The sequence below is a fragment of the Heterobasidion irregulare genome (assembly GCF_000320585.1).
Source record: "Heterobasidion irregulare TC 32-1 unplaced genomic scaffold scaffold_01, whole genome shotgun sequence".
NCBI classification, from domain to species: Eukaryota; Fungi; Basidiomycota; class Agaricomycetes; order Russulales; family Bondarzewiaceae; genus Heterobasidion; species Heterobasidion irregulare.
The window spans coordinates 2203529-2222880 of NW_009258197.1; the positions used below are offsets into that span (position 1 = coordinate 2203529).

Sequence of the window (19352 nt, forward strand, 5' to 3'; positions counted from 1 at the left end):
GCTCACGGATTTGCAAGGAAAGTCTGATAATCTCTGTATACCGCGACCTAGAGGCAAGAAGCCATAAGCTGACTAAACAGAATCAGCAGAAAAGCATCACTTGTGGGAGTGGGAGAATGTAACTCATTGACAATAATTGCTACCCTGCAGTGCTCACGGGTTGCTAGCAGATTGATGCCTTGACGAGTCTAACCTGTCAACCTTCAGCACTTGAGAAGCCATGATGGTGTGGAAGCTTCAGACAGGAGCCGTGACATTCCAATCATCGCATCGTAGATATATGCGCGCCTTCTTACACAAAGGATGAGATCAAGGGTCAAATTATGATGTGGGTCGATGCACAGCAAGGAAAGGGTAGTATTCAAAGCAAAATTACAAGTAAGTAATTTGCTAACTAACTCTAGCGCGCTGAGTAAAAAATCAACGATATGCATTGCGTAAATTGGTAAATAAGCTTACCTTCTGGCGTCTTGGCGATGTATTCAACGGCTACAAAGGACATGAAACTTTAGTCGCATCACTAGAGTCATTGAGAAAGAACAACAAACCCTGTTGCACCGTCTTGATCTCATCGGCCTCAGCATCCGGGATTTCGATTGAAAATTCCTGTTTCATACTTGCATTATAGACGTAGTCCACCGTGCGCAGAAATGAAGACATACCTCCTCTACGGCCATAACAACTTCTACCGCGTCCAAACTGTCCAATCCAAGGTCACTCGTAAATGTCGACGTCAGTGTGAGCTAGATTCCATGCCCATTGAGTACGATAATTGAGGTGACTCAAGCATAGTGCAGACCTTTGCAGGGTCAACTTTTTCAAAACTCTTTAACAGGTCTAAAATCCGTGCCTCAATCTCGCTTTTGGGCAAGCCGGCAGCAGCAGAGAAAGCCGCGCGCGGGGAGTAGCGGAGAAACTGTATGCGAGGTGCAGATGCAGCCATCAAAGTGGGGCGCACTGCGCTACGGAAAGCGAAACGGGTGAACGACATTGTTTTTGGAGGAGCAAGCTGGACTGTGACGTGCCAACGCGCTCAACTGGTCATCCCCATTTTAAAGTCCGACTAGCCGTGTGCGTCAGCATCGGCATCCGATAGGTTCAACGCCAGATTGTTGTATAAGTTACCAGTCTCGACAGGTCTCAACCCGCCAAACGGAGATAATGCATACAGAATACTTAACAGATAGTAGTGTCACAGATGTAGGTCCATATGATGTCTTCAGCATCGTATCATATTCGAGAACACCATGGTAGAAACGACACAAAAAAGCTGCTATGCATACTCAGAACATGTGATAGAGGGAGGATGGACTACTGTCTAGTAGCCAAGGGCAGTGAGCTGCTCGAACGATGACGCGGTGTCAGAGATGGCCTTCTGGCGAAGCTTGACAGCAGCAAGCTGTGATGCAGGAAGGTCACAACGGGGATCAAAACCGCATCTAGTTTAGGCACATACCTTGCGCTCGTGGAAGGCCTGCGCCTTGATTTTCCTCTTCTCCTCCAAATGATCCACGACGTCCTTGTAGCCCCAACCGACTTCATGAGACAGACGCTGTTGAAGAGGCGAAAGGTTAATGGCGATGCACCAAGCGACGAGACGATGACTCACCTTCACTGTGCAGTATTTACGACCAGGCTTCAACCGCAGGACCCGCAATGCCTCCGGTACAACCATCCGCTTCTTCCTGTCATATGGAGGAGGAACACCCTCAAAAAGCTTCAGGCGCTCAAGAGCCGCCGCGCCACGAGCGGTCTTGTGAGGTACCATGCCGCGGATGGCCCGGAAGAGAATCTTGGACGGCGCGCGGTGATGGAAAGGACCAGATTTTTTGGGGTTAACAATGTGGCGCTTATGCAGGAAGTTGTGGTAGCGCAGCTAGGTGAGACATAGAACAGTAAGTGTCGAGTGAACGGCGCCAAGACTCGAGCGAAAGCACCTTGTTGCGGAAGAAGCTGCCAGAGATGTTGATCTCCTCGCACCGGACAACTGTGATTTTCTGGCCGGACAAGATTTGCTTGGAGATAATGGAGGCCAGCCTTCCAAGGAGATGACCCTTGCCATCAATGACGATGGGGCTGGAGGAAAGTGTGGCCATGGCGAATCTGGCGCGTCGAACGCAATAAATGAGTTGTTCTAACGGCGGAAATGGGTTGATTGTACAGACCTGGTGAGAGGGATACGCAAAAGTGGCGTAATGTGTGTTCAGACGAGCTCTACGAATACAACAATGAATCTCGCACCTTGAGGGTCTTGCGGTCGTTGTAGGTGAGCGTGCGACGATAAGAGTGACAGCCACTGTGACTAGAACTGCACAGTTTCTTCGGAAAGTGCCGAAGATATCTGTTTCCCCACGTTTTGGCCTGAATCCTATCAATTCTTTCCCTGGGAAGATGAGATCATTGTTTAACATCATACATGTCCATTACCATAGAACCATCCACACTGATCTACCGCCAGTAAGATCTACTCAGCATCTAAGTATTCTGATACCGTCCACACCTTTCGCTCCTGAGTTTTCCTCCCCAACGATTCTTTAGTCTCAAATACATCTACCATAACCCTCAATCGCTCAAGCTCCCACCTGTGACCTCCTTTCCTAAGCTTCAAGTTCAAGGGTTAGACATATCCTCTCGCAAGCCATATTTCTTTAAAACCTGATCTAACTGCAGGCATCAATGCTATCTGAATTCGACGGACTGATTTGGCTCGTCGAAGGATCCGTTGCTAGACTCAATCGGTTGTGCACAGCGTTGCATAACTTTCAAAGATTGTATATCTGGAAGCGTTTACCAATCCTGTCAACAGGACTTAGTTTTTGGTACCGTCGACAATTGTCTGTCATTCACTTGATATTTGTTGTATTGAAATGTGCGATGCAAAAAGAACAATGATAACCTATTGACCATCTCGATGAATATCCATACGTGGATGTTGTATCGACCGTAGACCATGTGTGATCTCGGACGTGAGGGCCCCAGTGTCTAGTCGTCGTCGTCGTCGTCGTCTAAAGCTGCAATCGAGTGTGTCTCAACGTCTAATTCATTACCGAATGGATCACCATTCTCCATGGCCTTTCGGACCTCCTCCGCCTTCTTGGCTCGCTTTTCTGACGCCTCCCTCTCGTCCTTCTCCTTCTTGGCCAGATACGCCTTACTCCCAACGATTTTTTCTGGGTTTTTACACAGCTTCAACCTTCGGTCAATTTCACGTACCACCTCAACCGAGGGAATATCGCCATCCTGGAGGATCATCTGCTTAATAGAGTTGATTGGCTCGACGCCTTTGGATCTGGCCCACACGGCAGCGAGATCAGGGTGGGCTATAGATAAACAGGCAAGAGCAATTTGAGATGGCGTGTAAATCAACTCGGCATCGGTAATCCGAGATGTTCGAACATGTCGGAGAGCTGTGTCATATGCTTCTTGCAATATGTCTCGAGAGGGAGAATCTGGCAGGTCCTGGTCATGAGTGAGTGCATGAGTCAAGGAGAGAAATAATGTGAGCGGACCTGGACGTCAAGCCAGAGGCCCCATAGAGCCCGGTGCGTATGCCAGACAGCAAACTCGAATGCGAGGCTTTGTGCGATCAAAAATTCAAGATCAAGGACATCGGATGGTACCGTCCTAGGAATATTGGATGTATACGCCTCCAACGATATTGGATGGTTTGTGGTTTTGGTAGCCAGGAACAATGCCGTCAGCCTATTGATGGATTAAACCAAGTGGCTTGCGGAAGAGAACAATTTACGCACATAACATTTTTTGGGTGCCAGTCCATCACTGTGTTCTTCAGATAGAATCGCTTGAGGTAGCTGACGGCGGTTGCTTCTACCTCTTCAGGGAAATGGAAATGGCCACATAGCTGAGATATCTTGGTGATGTACAGTCTGACTAACAGGTGCTCTTCCTCTGCGGTCAGAAACTGGATATCTGATGACGATCCAGGCTAGCACACAGCTAGGCATCATTGACAAGGCGCATGTTTGTGTAGATGCTTACTGAGTTAGTCTCGAATGTGTTGCGAATGGCAGTAACTGCTGCTGCATTCAGAGATGATCTGATACTCCGCAATTGTGTCGGAGAAAACCGCCAGTTATTATACTGGGTGCTGCTCGAGTAGAGAGGCTTTTTGAGTGACGGTTGGTCTGTAGAATCTTCAACGGTACTATCAGCAGTCATCATATGGTAGTCCGCGCAGGTAAAGGAGGTGACGGGGGTCCCGGCCCGGTAGGGACGTCGTCGAAAGTGTCCGGCCAGTGTGCATGTCCGACCTCGCCGACTCAATCAATGCAATCCTGGACCTGGTTGCCTGAGATCAGTCGGACCTAATCTCTCTGATTCAAAACGGTGTGTGCCAACTCGTTTCAATTCTTTCTTTCTCGCCTGGAATGATACTCATGGGTATCATATTTCTATTGATATCGTGCGGCTGGTCGACTTCAATTCTTTCTGCACCGATGCGCAAGGTGCTGGCTCACCATTCTCATCGTGGTGGCATGTCCACAATCGTTGTCCTTTCCACCCTTTTCTACTTCCTCTGCGCTGGGATTCCTGTTTCGGCTCAGTATCTTGTCAACGGACAAGTCTTCACTGATGCGCTCGCCATTCTCGATGCACCCGCTCCAAAGAGGTATGCTCAAACTTCTCAATCGCTGCGTCATGGCCCAACACTGATGTCTTCCTTTCAGTACATATCACGCCGGCAGCGGCATCCCCATTGCTATAGACGTCGGTGATTCTTGCTAGGCTTCTCGTCCGCCCAAAGACTGAAAGTGACACGATGGTTTAGGTGTCAGGCAATGGCAAACTTCCAAATAATGCGGCTATACCAGGCTCCAACCTCGCCACCGGATTTGACTCTCTAGAGTTATACCTTTTCTCGGCGCCGCTAGGCATCAATCTTACTGTCTCGTCAGGGACTGCTCTCCTGATACAAGAGAGCGGAAGTACGGTGAAGCATCTCAACTTCGCCCTCTCAAATTGTGTACCTGCTGGTCAATACAACGTATGTCTCTACCAATGCAGTGCGTCTCCGACTTATCTTTATTCAATTACAGTTCACCATCTATGAAGGTTCACATATCAATAAAGAGGCATTCTTCTCTATCACCTCCATTCCCATCTCCATTGAGAACAGCCAAGTCAATGGAACATGCGGAAGCGGCGTCAATCCGCTACAGAGCATACCTCAGCCGGAATCTCCTCCTTCTGCCAATCCCTTCTTAAACACCAGCAGTCTCACTCCCCTCGACACCTCTGCGAATGGATCACCAACTGTAACACCACCATCCGCCCCGTACGGAATCATGACTCTGACAATCGGACCTTCAGGTGTTCTCCTCCCGCCTCCTTACAGTTCTTCCTGGGCACCTTACTCTCCTGGAGGTATCATAACTATGCCAGCATGGGCTACTCCGATCCCGACTCCAACAACAGCCACAGTGACACTTGTCTTAGTTTCAGAGCAGACGATAACAGAAACAAAAACCGCTACTTCCATCGGGTTTACTACGGGGTTCATTACTGTGTGCGTGCTCGATATCATCATACTCACCATGTTTGTCATCACTTACGTTATGAATGATATGTCTAAATAGCGTTACGACTGCGGTCGTGTCTACATCAACCGCAGAGATGCGTGCGAGCGGTGACCAGTCCGGTTTCTTTCCCGTGAATGGGGCACCGGCACTGTTTCCATCCAAGGCTGCCTGGCTTTGGGTGCCGGTCTTGCTCTCATTCTTTTGCTCGTCATAGTGTCGTGTATGCGGAGAGTGCTGCATTGATATGATACGCTCACAAATTTGACCACCATGTGCTCAAAATCCATCATATTCATGTGGTCACATGCGGAGGAGATTGTTGTGGGAGTGCGACGTTATTTCGGAGATTCGGATGATACCGTTCGCGGGGTGAGAATTCTGGGGACAAATGGGCTCGTGGAGAGTTGTGGATGAACCTTGGCGACGGTCACAATTGAGTTTGAGTTATGGGTTCCTCGCATCTTTCGTGGCCTGCCGGTGGTAAGTAGGGCATTCTTAAGGCTCTCGCACAGGTCATATGAGCAACTTCAGGTACGTTCGTTTCCAGCCCGAGGCCGTGTCAGTTCAAGCATTGGGGATCGTTGCGAAGCTTTCCCACTTATCTCTTACCTCCATTCTGGAGAGGTACTCCAGTTCCTTCCTCTTACATCGTCTGCCCCAGGTGGCATTCATTACCCGAGCGGTATTTCTTTCATTCGCACTTTCCAATAGCTCTGACGACCATGACTACATGGCAACTTGACCACAAGTCTTTCGTTTCACCGACCTCCACTCTCCTTCAAGACGACCTCTTGTTGATGTCCTCTCCGACATCGCCCCCGATTTCAAGCACTTCATCGTGCTGCGAACCGAACATGGCCATCGTCCAGCTCATGACCACTCTCACAATATCGGATTATAGTCGCTTCTACGATGGCCCTATCGGCGAGTTTCTCCCAACCTATTCCCAGCTTGCCGACGGCTCTCTCGTCGCGCCCCCATTCTTGCAGGACCTCAAAGTCGCTTTTGCCAGCTTACTTCTGATGGGTGCCTACCTGCTGCTTTCGATTCGGAATATCATTGTTTCCTTCCGTTTCATCCGCAGAATGAAGGTCAAGAACAAAGATCTTTTCTATATGTTATTTGCAAGCCAAGTCCTTTCTCTCGTCATATGGATTCCCTTGGTTGTAGCCATGTTTGACACTGCCCTGGACTGTACAACGTAAGTACTCCAAGTCACAATTAATGTCAAAATGACCTACCTTTGCTCTAGAATCCTTCGAGTGACCCGTTTGTTCTCTTCTGTATCCACAGATATCATGGTAAGCCTCATGCATGATACATCCGACCTCCTCCCCGACCTTCTTCTACAGATCACCGGTATATTTGGCGTCAAAGCCTATCGCTGCCTCGGCAATGCACGTTTTGTACCAGTCCTGATGGCACTCCTTCAGATTGCCAACTCGACGCTTACAGTCAACGATTTGGTGCAGCTACATGGGATACGCGGGTTAAGTGGTGCGGGCCTTATCCACAACTATATTATGTCTTTCTGTAATCTTGCTTATCTTTCTTGCAGGCCTTTGTTCTTGCTTGCATCCGTCAGACATGCTCCCGGTCGTTGTCATTCTCATTTTCGTGGAGTCATTTTTCATCTGCTGCTGCTGTAAATGGCCTTTTTCCTTCCTCCGTCCATGGCAATGAACTCACGTCGTGTATTGTCAGTCATCTACGCCGTGTGGAAGTCGTCACGGATTCTAGCAGCTCAAGGACGTCTCTCCTACCGATTATCACTGGATGCTGAAAGGGTGGCCTCTACCGATCACGAGAAAACCAAGTCTTTTCCTTCCCAGACTCGTCTCGAACCTCAGGAACTGAGTGCCCCAGGATCTCGAGGATGGTGGGATTATATCCCTCAACCTGTCAATACGATATCTGAAAATCTAGGACCTGAACCCAACCCGAACAGCACATATTTCTCGAAGATTTACACCCAACTCTCCTCTTTCTATCGAAAGCATGGTAGAGGAAAATGCCCACCAAGAAAACCTTCTATTCACACCGAGCAGCCTCTTTCTCAACATCCCAATCTAGGGTCTTTGACACAAACTGCCTCAATGTCTGCCCACTCACAATCTGGAGGACGTCGTGGCCGCATCATCTCTCCGATCTCCTTTACTTCTCCCCGTCTAATAGGCCTCAAGCCTCGTGCTCTCTTGTTTCGTGAAGTTATGCGAGATGAGGTGAGCATTGGTACGCGATAGTTGACAAGTACCTGTTTGATCGGAATTCTGCTGCGACCAGCTATGCTATACCACTTTCGTGACTGCTGTCTGGGTGATAACAGCAATCATCGGGGTTGTCGGCGAAAGTCGCCAGATGTTCTGGACGGCTACAGGCTGGCTTGGGGTCAATTGTAGGGGTCGCTAAAAAATCCTTTCATATCGTGGTGCTGAAGATACTGTTTGCATGATAAACAGGGGCCATCGTCTCTCTGCTTGTGGTCCACAGTTTCAGCCGTGTTGTCCAACGTCATGAGGAGGAGGCCATGTTCCAAAACCCAACTTTCTGGGATAACAAACTTCGCGCGGAGCGAGAAGTGGCGAAAATATCTAGACCTAATGGTGGTGACCGTAGACAAGCATGGGCACCGGGTGGCCTAACGTCGCCCCGTCGACCCGTCCGTTCTGCTGAAGCTGGAACCCCTACTGTCGCCCTCGATTTAGCAGATCATCATCGCAGCTGTGAGAGCTTCGATAGCACACAATCATTTCTTCCCCGCACAGATGACAGATCATGGTCAAGAACTCTTTTGTCGTGGGACGCGCCTCGACTCTCGATGCTAAATCGAGATTTCACCCCGTCTATGATATCTTTACCCTCGACTTTGAACTCAGAAGCAGGAGTACCCTCGGCGTGGTCGCGACCCGTTAGCCTCGCGCTCACGCCAATTAGCATCGAGCCATCCTCCAGCAGGCCTTCACCATTGGTAGAGACGGCGGAATCTTCTAGCTCTATGGCATATGAAGACACAATGTGATTGTAACCCACTGGGGACGTCTGGTACTTTCCAACTTTCTTTTCTCACACCGCCGAATTGTAGGGCAGGCATGTTACTCACCTTCATGGTAGAAGACAGTCGTTTGTATGAGAATGATACGAATATTTGCATCGAGTTCAGGAACTACCCGAGCAACAAGACACAACGAAGAAGAACACTGGGATTGCACACCGTGAGATGAAAGCCCTCATGTTGAATCATGATTCGCTGCCGATAGACTCTCTAGCCTTCTTTTCCTTCTTCAACCTTTTCCTCTCCCGCTTGGCTTCTTCATCTTCCTCGCCCTGTTCAACCTTCTCCCTCAACTTTTTCTCCTTTTTCTCCTTCTTGCGCTGCTTCTTTTCCTCGTCATCCTCATCCCCTATGTCCGTGACTGCCATTGAGACATCACCATTTTCTACCTCGGCAACTTCAGATTTGCGCTTCCGTTTTTTCTCCTCCTTTTTCTCCTTCTTGGGGCTCTCAACAGCGGATGGGTGCTCAACAGCTGCCACAGGGGCAACGGCACTCGCAGAAGTAGCTGTCGCTGATGGTCCGGCGGTTGGTCCCTGCACCAAACACTGAGACATGATCACTTGAATAGATAAGCGAACTTACGTCTCTCGTATAGTCAACATAGTCGCGGCTCCATTCTGTTGGGGTGACACCCTCGAGTTTCTCCCCGTGCTTTCCAAGCTTTCCCTCTTTTACCATCTTTTTCTTCTCCATCGCCTTCGGGCCAAGGCCCCATCGCCTTGGGTATGTATCCCTCTCCATTATGACGCGCTTAATTTTTGCGACAACTCCGTGGTCGCAAGTCGCCAATTCCACTGTCGACATCTGAGCGATGGCAAGGGCAATGGCCTCACCCTTTGTGGTCATGAGGACGACCTCTTCGTGCACCGATATGTCGGCCTCATATCGCAAGAGCCCAGGAATCATCAATTTGGCTCCATAGCAGATGGCGTTGACGGCGCTGTCTTTGACGACAATACGCTTGTAGCCGATCAGGAGGCACTCGAGAGGACGGATGACACGACGTAAATATGATTCTGGAAAGTTCGGTCAGAATGCAATCGTTTCGAAGGATTCCGTCAAAACTCACCGTCGCGCGTGTTATCATACATCCATTGAGCGTCCAAAACATCGTGCATTGTCACCATATCATCATTCTCCGACAATGCTCCACTCCGTACTCTCCTCAGCTCTTGCATGTGTCCCCCAACACCCAACACCAATCCGAGGTGTACACACAGAGTACGGATGTATGTGCCGGCCTCGCATGATACCCAGAACACAGAGAGGTTACGTTTTTCGTCAAACTCGAGGAGTTTAGATTCATGAATTGTTCGAATTCGAAGTTGACGCTTGACAGCAGAAATAAGGGGAGGGCGCTGGAAAAGTGCGCCTGTAAGCGTCTCTAATGCGCGTGGGAGGGCGGTGGGGTTGGGAAGTGCCGAATGCAGTCGGAGCACGCAAACGTACTCTTTACCTATCTCACAATTTGTGAGCCGTCAGTATTGCGCATACTGCGGAAGCTGCGATCTCACCTGCGCCTTGCTGAGACTTCACTAACCGCGTCGCACGATCGATGCATACGATTAGGCAACCAGTAACTTTTGGGTCCAGTGTACCACTGTGGCCAGTTTTTTCACATCGTAAGATCCGCCGCAGCCAGGCTACAACCTCGTGCGACGAAGGATTGGATGGCTTGTCCAAATTGATGACGCCAGACCTATGCAAAGCCTCAGTTAAGCGATACATTCACATATCCGATTTCTAGGTATACGCACTTGATATAAGAAGCGATATCTCTCTTCAAAGGGCTATTGCCTGAAGGGATGGGCGTGAAATGGCTTGAACGAACAAGCAACTTGTCATAGTTTTTGAGGAGAAGAGGCCACTGTGAGGTGTCCAATTTTGGTTGGGTGTTCTCGGACTTGATAGAAAAGTCGCCTTCCACTTGGATGGAGGCGACTCTTCCGCTCGACGTTGCTTTAGACATTGTGCACGACGACGATACTTGATTTCTCTCAACGCCCAATCCGAAACTACATAACCATTGCGTGAGAGAAAGCTTCTAAATCGGATCTTCGGCACTTGCCGGCAAAAACTGTACAGTTATCAAAACCATTCCGATTCGTGATCGACAAGCTTTTTACAAGCGTTGTCGACCAACCCCCTCAAGAAATCTCCTTCAAGATGGTCAGTGCCTGGTACTGCTTTGCTGAGTCCCCTTCTCAGTAGGCTAATCCCGGGTTTTCATTCTTTCTACCTTGTACCATAATGTGTGCAGGCCAAAACCGCTGCCGCCAAAGTTACTGCTGCGAAACACAAGTTTGTCGTTGACTACTCTCGCCCTGCGAGCGATGGTCTCTTCGACGGTGCTGCGTTTGAGAAATTCTTGCACGATCGCATCAAGGTCGAGGGCAAGGCTGGTCAGCTTGGTGACAATGTCAAAATTCACCGCGATGGTACGTAGCCGATTACACATGTTAATATCGCAGGCATTTACATGATATGCTTTCAAGGGGACACCAAGATCACTGTGACCTCGAACATCCCTTTCTCCAAACGGTATCTCAAGTACCTCACCAAAAAGTTCCTCAAGAAGAACACTCTCCGTGACTACCTCCGTGTCGTTGCGTCGTCTAAGGACAACTATCAGCTCCGGTTCTACAACATCGAGTACGTCACTGTGTTTCCCGCTGTGTATTCTTCTGTTGACTGTGCGTTCCAGGGGACCAGAAGAGGAGGAAGACGAGTAGAGTACCACCCTTTTTGTCGCATGTTATACTTGCCTGTTGTTTACTGCTTCGGGTACGACCGGACTAGGTCGGCGCTATCCAAAACGACCTTCGTTTGGATATTGTCCCTTTCGGTGTACAATTCATTGCTATCCGTTTAGGCTACAACCCATCTGCATCGACCCTGCAACGATCAAACGATCGTTGTAAGATGCACAGGATTAGGTATCGGCACTTGTAAAGTGAACTTCAGTCAAGCCGTATAAGTATTGAACATTAAAACGCGGATACCAAGCATCTAAATCAAGGAACGTTAATGATCGCATGATCAGTGATCAGGTGCATAAAATCAAGTCATTCGTGTCCACAGGTATGTAAAGCAAATCCCGATGACAGCAATCAGATCAGAATACCAAAAGCAAGACCCGACGCTAACAGGAGAAGAGAAACGCAGGTATTCAGAGAATTAGCGCCGTTGCCGCTTCTTCCAGTTGAAGATGATGATGGAGCGCTGGCCGACGAAGAACCAGTGCCACTAGAGCTGGTGCCATTGAGTTTTTCTGCTAGAGCTTGAAAGGCGGCGAAATTGCGCTGCGAACTCTCCACACTATTCACAGCGAAGACCATGCCAGCACCACAATGATCAGCCGGGTTTGTCTGGCGGCACTGAGATCCAAATATAAATTAATAACAAAAACTAGGACAATGAAGTTTCGACATACATAGACCCATATCGGTGCAGTGTCATTGACGGTGACGTTAAACGTAGGGAAACTAGATGCGTTAGCAGCAACAGCAAAGTCACTGCACGGAGCAAATACGCATTGGAAATGAGTTTTGCGATAATAAAACATGGTCGGTTGACGCACAAGGCAGAATCAAAGCCACCGTCCATCTTCTTGCAAGGCGCATCGAACGTAGACTGCGTTGCAGTGTGATTTTTCTGATGGCTGTGAGAGGGAGGACCAGGGATATTGTTAACTGACGGTACGTCATTCCGATGCACGGGTCACCCACAATTCAAAGACAATGGTGTCCCGGGGAGAGGCAGAGACGAAGGGGGGGTCGAATGTCAGGTTAGTACCACCGACAATGACCTTGTGAACGTTTCCTTGAAGGGATGCCGGAGTAGCGTCAGGAGAGCCAGGGTAAGATCCATATGTCGTGGTCCAAGATGAACCCTCGACGGTGATAGTCTCAGTGACAGTTACGATTTCAGGAGGGGGTGGGACAGTTGCAGTGCCGTATGCCGCAGTGTAAGTCGTTGCCGGACTGGTTGACGCATATGCAGTTGAGCTGGCCGCCGTGGAGGCTGAAGATGCGCCTTGAGCTTTGGCAGCGTTCTGGAAGTTGACAAACGAATTCGCAGCGCCGTCGCCTCCGGGATTGGCGGCAAAAACCATTCCTAAACCGCAATGACTATTCGGAGTCCCCGCTCCTTGACGACAGTAGACCCAAATCGGGGTGGTCTATAACCAAAAAAAGCACGGGTGATTGATCGAACGCTGAATGACAGGTCGAAACAGAACATTCCATACACTGTTGACCGTCACATTGTAGGTTGGCAGATCGGACGTCCCAACAGCAACGGGAAAGCTGAGACAGATCGTGAGAATACGAGCAAAAAGAAAATTGAGATGATAGAACAGACAAGTTCGAGTCGAATCCACCGTCCATTTTGCTGCACGGTTGCGCAAAGGTTGACTGCGTGACCGTATGATTCTTTGGGTTGAAGTGGAATACAATTTGATCGCCCTCCTTGGCATTCTGTTGAAAATATTCATCCCAGCAGCACAAACTTTGCAGCGATGCCACTTACGACGGTTGTGGGGTTGAAGACTGTCTCTCCATTGGGGCCACCAACAGTAACGTCCCATACTTGCTGTGCGTGGACAGACGATAGAACCACAAGGCCGACAGAGAGCAAGCTAAGAATGGACATTATAATCATCTACAGTCTTGAGAGGCGTCGAGGGGCGGGGTGGGGTGCGTTGGAATGGAGATAGTGCATGAACCGCGCCCGCTCTTATAGACATGAATTTGCCGAAACACGAGCCTCAGATCAGTTAATTGACTCGAATGAGACGTCCGAGGTCCCCAGACAAGAACAGCATTGCTATTGGCGGACAGCCAACATTCTGATTCGATGAGACATTTGTGCCTGTGTGCAGGGAAGGCAGGTCGAACCTGATTAATCAAGAGCAAGACATTCATTCAATTGACTGCCATGCTCACAAGGCGAGCTTTCAGTAAGTATAACTCGAGTCCGGTCTTGCGGAAACCATTGAGACCCCCAAATGAAAAGTCGGGCTCTGAGAAAGCTCCGATGTACCGCGGAGTTTCGACCAAACGTAGATGCACGTGAGTGGCTGTGACAAATGGGCATCGCCTCACAACGGCGCCTCACCTGGCACCTGTGCAGGCCACACTTTTGTCTGTCATTGTTGGCCACCAGGGTTTCAGGGCCACTATGCTCAGCATTACAGTATTTTCTTATACCTGGTACCAGTAGCCTCGGCGGAAGGCTGAGCTATCAGCAAAGGCAAAGCGTCGATATTCGTACTCGGCATGGTCGCATGATCTCAAGTGATCGAGAACTAGATTGGGACGGCGTCTATTCCTCCAAACATGCTTGCATCCCACTACTTACCTCCCGCTTTACGAAACCGAACTCGGGGCAGAACAACCATCCGAGCCCACACAGTGATCTAATGCTTTGACGCCTGAGGCTTGAAGCTTGAAGCCCAACCAGAATCATGGCAGCGCGCAGCGAGCCTTCCCGACATCTTTTCCAATAAATCGTTCTCGTTCGCTACAGCTGTTTTAGGACCCGCGATGATTCAAAGTGGATTTGAGACAAGATACCCCTACAATCACATCAAAAATCGTGTATTCCGCATCAGCGGATCCTAGCAATTGACCCAATTGGAAATGTGAAACACACGTACGGTCAGTGGCTCGTTATCCTCGTCAGTTATAAGCTCTCGTACAACTTCTTTAGTTCATCGTTTCACCCTCTCTCTTCCCTCGAACTAGTAGCTCACTGTCTCTTCCCTCCATTTTGTACAATCCTTGCCCTCGCTCTTTGATATTCACCAACGACCTCCACTGATCATCATGTCCCGTAAAGCTACTAAGCCACTCCCCAAGTTCGAACTTGGTAGGGTTTTCGATGTCGCTCAAGTCGGAGCACAGCTGAAGACACTTCTCCCTCCAGGAAACGACTACAAAGTCCTTCACAGTCTGGGAGAGGGCGCATATGGAACTGTTGTTGCCGCTCTCCACAAACCCTCAGGTCGATCAGTTGCAATCAAGAAAGTTCTTCCCTTCGAGCACACCCTGTTCTGCCTTCGCACTCTGCGAGAGCTCAAGCTTCTCAGATTCTTCTCTGAGACCTGCGTCAACGAGAATGTGCGTAGCAATGCGCAACTCAATAAACCCAGACCTGGCTCATAGAATTGCCACAGATCGTATCAATCCTAAGCATCATCAAACCCCCATCTTTCGATGATTTTAAGGAGATCTATTGTATGTCGATTCTCTTACATTACCCACTCACTCTCACTTATTCGAGGTGTAGTCGTCCAAGAGCTAATGCAAACCGATTTGCATCGCGTAATTCGAACGCAAAAACTCACCGATGACCACTGCCAGGTCAGTTGTGTTTACGGTCTTTCAACGTGTTTGTAGGATGCTGACTCAGGATTGGAACACAACAGTACTTCATCTATCAAACACTACGTGCACTGCGATCAATACATAGTGCTGATATCGTTCACCGAGACCTGAAGCCGGCCAATCTGCTTGTAAATGCGAATTGCGATCTCAAAGTATGCGACTTTGGATTAGCGAGGAGCGTCAAGCAATCAAGTACTCAGGGTGGGAAGGATATCGGTGTCATGACAGAGTACGTTGCCACCAGATGGTATCGTGCTCCAGAAATCATGTTATCGTTCAAGATGTATACAAAGGTACTATATGCCGTTGACTTTCTACCTTGTCACTCATCTCGTCTGGGTCCTTAGGCTATCGATGTATGGGCGGTCGGATGCATCCTCGCAGAAATGCTCTCAGGTAGACCTCTGTTCCCTGGTCGCGACTACGGCCACCAGCTCGACCTCGTTCTCGATGTTATCGGGACACCCACTCTCGAGGAGTTCTATGGAATCACTTCTCGTCGCTCTCGTGACTACATCCGTGCTTTGCCCATCCGCAAGCGTAGACCTTTCACGGCTCTCTTCCCGAGCGCGTCGGCTGATGCGATTGATTTCCTCAATCAAACCTTGGTGTGTCGGTTTTCGATGTTTCATGTCCGATGAACAGGACTTACTCAGTTGTGATTTCAAGACATTTGATCCGAAAAAGCGTATGACTGTTGATGCTGCTCTCGAACATCCGTATCTTTCCGCATATGTACGTTCCTTCCGCTTTCACAAGGATTCACGTGGTAGCTCACACTTTCTTAGCATGATCCTGACGATGAGCCTGTTGCTACTTCTCTCGACCCAGATTACTTTGACTTTGATGGTGTGTTTGTCCTTCACACCTTGATTGACATAGCTCAACTATGATTCATGCTCCTCAGATCACAAGGAAGCCCTCAGCAAGACTCAGTTGAAAGAGCTACTCTATGAAGAAGTCGTCGCATTCTCACCTTCTATCTAATTTATCGGGGCCATTCCCTATTATTTATGTCATCTGTTTTCGTGTCCTTTGCTGTGCAATTCACATCCCTTCACTCTATCCACCAATCTACATGTCTCATACCAATTCCATCGACCTGACAATACTAATGCTTATCACTTACAATGTTTTACTGAGCAGCCGGAAATTATACTGTGGTAGGTCAATAGAAACATAAGAACATAGGAGAATCAAAACAAAATACAAGATAACAGCTACACAAAGAAGATGAACGCTACAATTGCATTAACTTAATAGCAGTATCGATTATTCCCAAGGACAGCAGTGTAGCCAGAGATTTCACGTCGAACAAGCACAAAACAAAAGGCCTTGAACCGTCCATGTTCAGAATCGTCCGCCAGTCCAGAAACCAGTGGCAACACCCTCAACGCCAAAATCCCCAAATCTCGTGTCACCCTCTAACTCAGTTCCGTACATTGTTCGCCTGATGGGCGCAATGTCGTCTGTTTGCGGTAGTAGTGACATCCCGAGACCAGCGCCCACATCGTTACTAGAGGCCTTTCTCCGCCCATCTGTCCGCACTGTGTTATCGAGTAAGTCAGGCAGAGTTGGTGGAGGCGTGCGTAGAAATGCAGATGGATTTATGTTAGACTCCACCGTAGACGAACCAGAAGGGTTTCGAGTGCTAGGAGGTGTGCCGAAAGGGTGAAACGGATCATTGCGCTCTATCCTGCCACCCCGCTCTACACGATGGCCATAGCTAGAGCTCGGAATTGGACTCGGAGAATGTGGGACTTCTGGTAGAGGAAAGTGATTGAACATAGGAGATTCGGGGCCAGAGAATCCGGGAAAGTTGCCTGTTGGGGCAGGTGTGGACGTCATGGGAGGATGTCCAGGGAGAGGGAAAGAGTAATTGAATGGGCGCTGATTCTCAGAAGCATTAGCTGTGCTAGTTTTCGGTATATTTCCGCGGCCATTGACGTGGGCGTAGTCAAAAAAATCGAAGTCGCGATCAGTGAACACATCGTCCATGTTTTGCCCAGTTGGTTCAGTTCGACGAAGGCTCGTAGGTGGAAGCTCTTCAGGCCCTTCGAACACAGTGAACTTAGGGAACTGGCGCGAAGGGATAACAATGGACTGTCCGGAGGGTTCATCTGGTATCGTCGGCTCCGGCCTATCATTGAACACCTGAGTTGAGGGGCCAGCATCGAGAATGCGATTGGGTCGAGTGTCAGGATGATCTTCCCTGCTATCCTGCACCAGCTTTGGCCGTTTCCCGCCAGGTCCCGACGCAGTTGTCCTGAGCTCTTCTTCTTGGATCTCTTCTCTACCTAATTCGACGATAGGACCGAGGTCTGCTTCTCTACGGCGCTTCCCAAGGGCGCTCTGGCCAGCGGCTTTAGAAAGTCGATGTGATGGGGAACGCGCTGGAGCTGGAGGATATTCGAATGGCAAAGCGGTGGAATTTTGAGGTCGAGCGGGAACGCTTGGTTCCGCTTGCTTGACTTTCGACGACCTAGAATCTCCGATGGAAAGACTGTCATGGGTTATAAGTGACAGCGTCCACACATGAACGACCATGCACGTACCCCAAATCCGGTACGTGAGGGGGGCTGGCTGATGAGATGCTGATAGGAGTGGACAAGGTCAAAGGCTCCCGACTGGTAGGGTCTGCACTTCTGCCCCTCACCATTCGCAAATCATTTTGCAGACGATCAATCGACTCGCTCATTTGTTGGATTGTTCCATTCTGCTGACGATAGCCCTGAAGCTCGGCCGTGAGAGTGTCAATCCTGGCTTTCAGCGTAGCCACCTCAACGGCATGCGCCAAAGCTTGCTGTTGTAGGGACGCCACTGTTCCCTCCAGCGGCTTTACCTGTGAAGGAAAAATTCGGGTGAGCATTATAACATATACGGATGATGCAAAGACGTACGACTTCCTGCATTATTGAATAAACTATCATTCGAGTCTCGTGCCTATCTGGGAGAAGACTCGTGCGATCCTCAATCTTTGGAGTTGATGGACATTGGCCCAAGTTAGAAGGGCCCGCTATTGGCGGAGTGGCTAAACGCGAAAAAGTCAGACTCTTCGAAGCAGGAGATACGATTGATCTTACGATGATGTGCAGTATTCTCCGATTCTAATGCATCTATGAGCGTCCATTCCCGTAAAAGCAGCAGGATCAGCTTACCCTCGGGAATTGTTTCTTCTGTCGGTTTGAGGCTCCTGCTGCTTTTCGCCCGTTTACTCTTGGAAACACTGATTGACTTGGTGACAGCTCGCGCTCCTGATCCCCCTGCTACTACAGGCCTCCCCACCCCTAATCTGAATTGTGCTTCTTTCGCTTTCCGCGTGCGGGTGCTTGGACCTACTAAAGTATTTGGCGGTGGCAAATGCATCGGCTGTGCGTCCGATTCTCCAAGTTGTCCTGCGTCATCGTCCTCACTTTCTGAGTGAATGATGACAGAGGAAGTAGACTGGAGGCGAGAAATAGGTCTCGGTACACGGCTGAATATGCGGATTGATGAGGCCCGTTGTGGAAGAGCGGCCGGCTGAGGCTTGGAAGTCCGGTCGCTGAGACGAAGTGAGCAATCACTGTTACAAGAAGGGAAAGCGAATTGGCTCACTTTGTATCTAATAGAAGATCAATCAATGATTCGGACTTGAGATTCGCTTTGAGTCCATGGTCCTAGAGGCATATTACAGATCACAGTAACTACGCGCGATTCGCAAACGCACCTTGCAAAGTCGTTGCAAATCGACCCGCTTCATCCTCTCGAGAGTTTGTCGGTTGAGCACTCCCGGCATATCCTTGATATGAAGATACTCCAGGGTTAATTGCGAAGCGAGAGGAATGGCCAGTAAATGAGGTGTGAATAAAGACTGTCTTGATGAACGTTCAACTTCGAGCGGAGAGAGACCAAACAACAAGCAAACAACGCGACGACCTCTGTACACGTGACTGACTCATCAATGTTAGTGGCACTGCAATTGCATCTAAATTTTGGTTATGAACATGTTCTGACCAGAAAAGGGCATAGTCCTCCCAATACATCTAATTGGGCCTGAACAATCTGATCTTTCGCGCAAGATCCCAATCAGTGTATCGAAAAAGTCCAAGAAAAGGTGTGTACGGGTACTAATAGTAAGCACTGTAACCGGTACTAGCTTCCTCGCACATAGTGCGAAATGAACATGTACGCGACTCTCTTTCGTGTTTTCCAGCATGGATGCTTGGATCCGTGTTCACTTCCGCTTTCTTCTCTTTGAACTAGTACTCCGTGATCTTCTAGTCTCCTCGAAGCAACAAAGGCTTGGCATGATAATGGTACTGCCCATCTCATTTCTGCGAAACGGGCGCAACATGCTGCAACATGGCGTGCTCTCCACACTCAGCCCTG

General features: G+C 49.2%; 11 protein-coding genes across 11 annotated transcripts; 4 read left to right on the top strand and 7 right to left on the bottom strand.

The window, feature by feature from the left end:
• Positions 1-400: 400 nt before the first annotated feature.
• On the bottom strand, positions 401-943 carry HETIRDRAFT_306871 (uncharacterized protein; the record flags this gene model as incomplete). The annotated part of the gene is made up of 4 exons (XM_009542923.1): positions 401-489; positions 549-606; positions 663-743; positions 800-943. The coding sequence occupies 4 exons, from the start codon at positions 941-943 to the stop codon at positions 401-403; spliced, it is 372 nt and encodes a 123-aa protein (XP_009541218.1).
• A 375-nt stretch (positions 944-1318) lies between these two features.
• On the bottom strand, positions 1319-2096 carry HETIRDRAFT_308123 (uncharacterized protein; the record flags this gene model as incomplete). Its single annotated transcript, XM_009542924.1, has 4 exons — positions 1319-1399; positions 1457-1552; positions 1610-1876; positions 1938-2096. The coding sequence occupies 4 exons, from the start codon at positions 2094-2096 to the stop codon at positions 1319-1321; spliced, it is 603 nt and encodes a 200-aa protein (XP_009541219.1).
• Positions 2097-2991: 895 nt separating this feature from the next.
• Positions 2992-4137, bottom strand: HETIRDRAFT_239926 (uncharacterized protein; the record flags this gene model as incomplete). Its single annotated transcript, XM_009542925.1, is given in 4 exon segments — positions 2992-3459; positions 3510-3702; positions 3720-3946; positions 4000-4137. Coding segments are annotated over 4 exon segments (1026 nt in total), but the record flags the coding sequence as incomplete, so codon positions are not given.
• Positions 4138-4295: 158 nt separating this feature from the next.
• On the top strand, positions 4296-5828 carry HETIRDRAFT_437852 (uncharacterized protein). Its single transcript, XM_009542926.1, has 6 exons — positions 4296-4347; positions 4467-4630; positions 4689-4728; positions 4790-5005; positions 5058-5527; positions 5598-5828. The coding sequence occupies exons 2-6, from the start codon at positions 4497-4499 to the stop codon at positions 5752-5754; spliced, it is 1017 nt and encodes a 338-aa protein (XP_009541221.1). The 5' UTR covers positions 4296-4347; positions 4467-4496; the 3' UTR covers positions 5755-5828.
• A 158-nt stretch (positions 5829-5986) lies between these two features.
• On the top strand, positions 5987-7223 carry HETIRDRAFT_166842 (uncharacterized protein; the record flags this gene model as incomplete). The annotated part of the gene is made up of 4 exons (XM_009542927.1): positions 5987-6020; positions 6072-6741; positions 6793-7037; positions 7099-7223. The coding sequence occupies 4 exons, from the start codon at positions 5987-5989 to the stop codon at positions 7221-7223; spliced, it is 1074 nt and encodes a 357-aa protein (XP_009541222.1).
• Positions 7224-8442: 1219 nt separating this feature from the next.
• HETIRDRAFT_145420 (uncharacterized protein) lies at positions 8443-8693 on the bottom strand (the record flags this gene model as incomplete). The annotated part of the gene is made up of 1 exon (XM_009542928.1): positions 8443-8693. A coding segment is annotated over one exon (194 nt), but the record flags the coding sequence as incomplete, so codon positions are not given.
• A 23-nt stretch (positions 8694-8716) lies between these two features.
• Positions 8717-10567, bottom strand: HETIRDRAFT_443165 (uncharacterized protein; the record flags this gene model as incomplete). The annotated part of the gene is made up of 5 exons (XM_009542929.1): positions 8717-9128; positions 9178-9611; positions 9665-10051; positions 10110-10294; positions 10353-10567. 5 exons carry the CDS (start codon positions 10562-10564, stop codon positions 8778-8780), a joined length of 1569 nt encoding a protein of 522 aa, XP_009541224.1. The 3' UTR covers positions 8717-8777.
• A 315-nt stretch (positions 10568-10882) lies between these two features.
• On the top strand, positions 10883-11245 carry HETIRDRAFT_247837 (uncharacterized protein; the record flags this gene model as incomplete). Its single annotated transcript, XM_009542930.1, has 2 exons — positions 10883-11033; positions 11091-11245. Coding segments are annotated over 2 exons (306 nt in total), but the record flags the coding sequence as incomplete, so codon positions are not given.
• A 562-nt stretch (positions 11246-11807) lies between these two features.
• On the bottom strand, positions 11808-13236 carry HETIRDRAFT_239588 (uncharacterized protein; the record flags this gene model as incomplete). Its single annotated transcript, XM_009542931.1, has 7 exons — positions 11808-11972; positions 12029-12110; positions 12176-12256; positions 12324-12775; positions 12845-12902; positions 12958-13073; positions 13126-13236. Coding segments are annotated over 7 exons (1065 nt in total), but the record flags the coding sequence as incomplete, so codon positions are not given.
• Positions 13237-13842: 606 nt separating this feature from the next.
• HETIRDRAFT_59364 (mitogen-activated protein kinase-like protein) lies at positions 13843-16074 on the top strand. Its single transcript, XM_009542110.1, has 9 exons — positions 13843-14466; positions 14524-14717; positions 14774-14834; positions 14887-14960; positions 15026-15277; positions 15332-15592; positions 15654-15719; positions 15773-15833; positions 15892-16074. Exons 1-9 carry the CDS (start codon positions 14424-14426, stop codon positions 15969-15971), a joined length of 1092 nt encoding a protein of 363 aa, XP_009540405.1. The 5' UTR covers positions 13843-14423; the 3' UTR covers positions 15972-16074.
• On the bottom strand, positions 16049-17896 carry HETIRDRAFT_456947 (uncharacterized protein; the record flags this gene model as incomplete). The annotated part of the gene is made up of 3 exons (XM_009542932.1): positions 16049-17487; positions 17540-17826; positions 17885-17896. 3 exons carry the CDS (start codon positions 17894-17896, stop codon positions 16335-16337), a joined length of 1452 nt encoding a protein of 483 aa, XP_009541227.1. The 3' UTR covers positions 16049-16334.
• Positions 17897-19352: the final 1456 nt, after the last annotated feature.

Coding starts and splice junctions, on each gene's coding strand:
- HETIRDRAFT_59364 (XM_009542110.1), top strand. CDS start 14,424: ATGTCCCGTAAAGCTACTAAGCCACTCCCCAAGTTCGAACTTG. Junction 14,835..14,886: donor TGATTTTAAGGAGATCTATT/GTATGTCGATTC, acceptor TTCGAGGTGTAG/TCGTCCAAGAGCTAATGCAA. Junction 15,593..15,653: donor ATTTCCTCAATCAAACCTTG/GTGTGTCGGTTT, acceptor TGTGATTTCAAG/ACATTTGATCCGAAAAAGCG.
- HETIRDRAFT_437852 (XM_009542926.1), top strand. CDS start 4,497: ATGTCCACAATCGTTGTCCTTTCCACCCTTTTCTACTTCCTCTGCGCT. Junction 4,631..4,688: donor GATGCACCCGCTCCAAAGAG/GTATGCTCAAAC, acceptor TCTTCCTTTCAG/TACATATCACGCCGGCAGCG. Junction 5,528..5,597: donor ACTACGGGGTTCATTACTGT/GTGCGTGCTCGA, acceptor ATGTCTAAATAG/CGTTACGACTGCGGTCGTGT.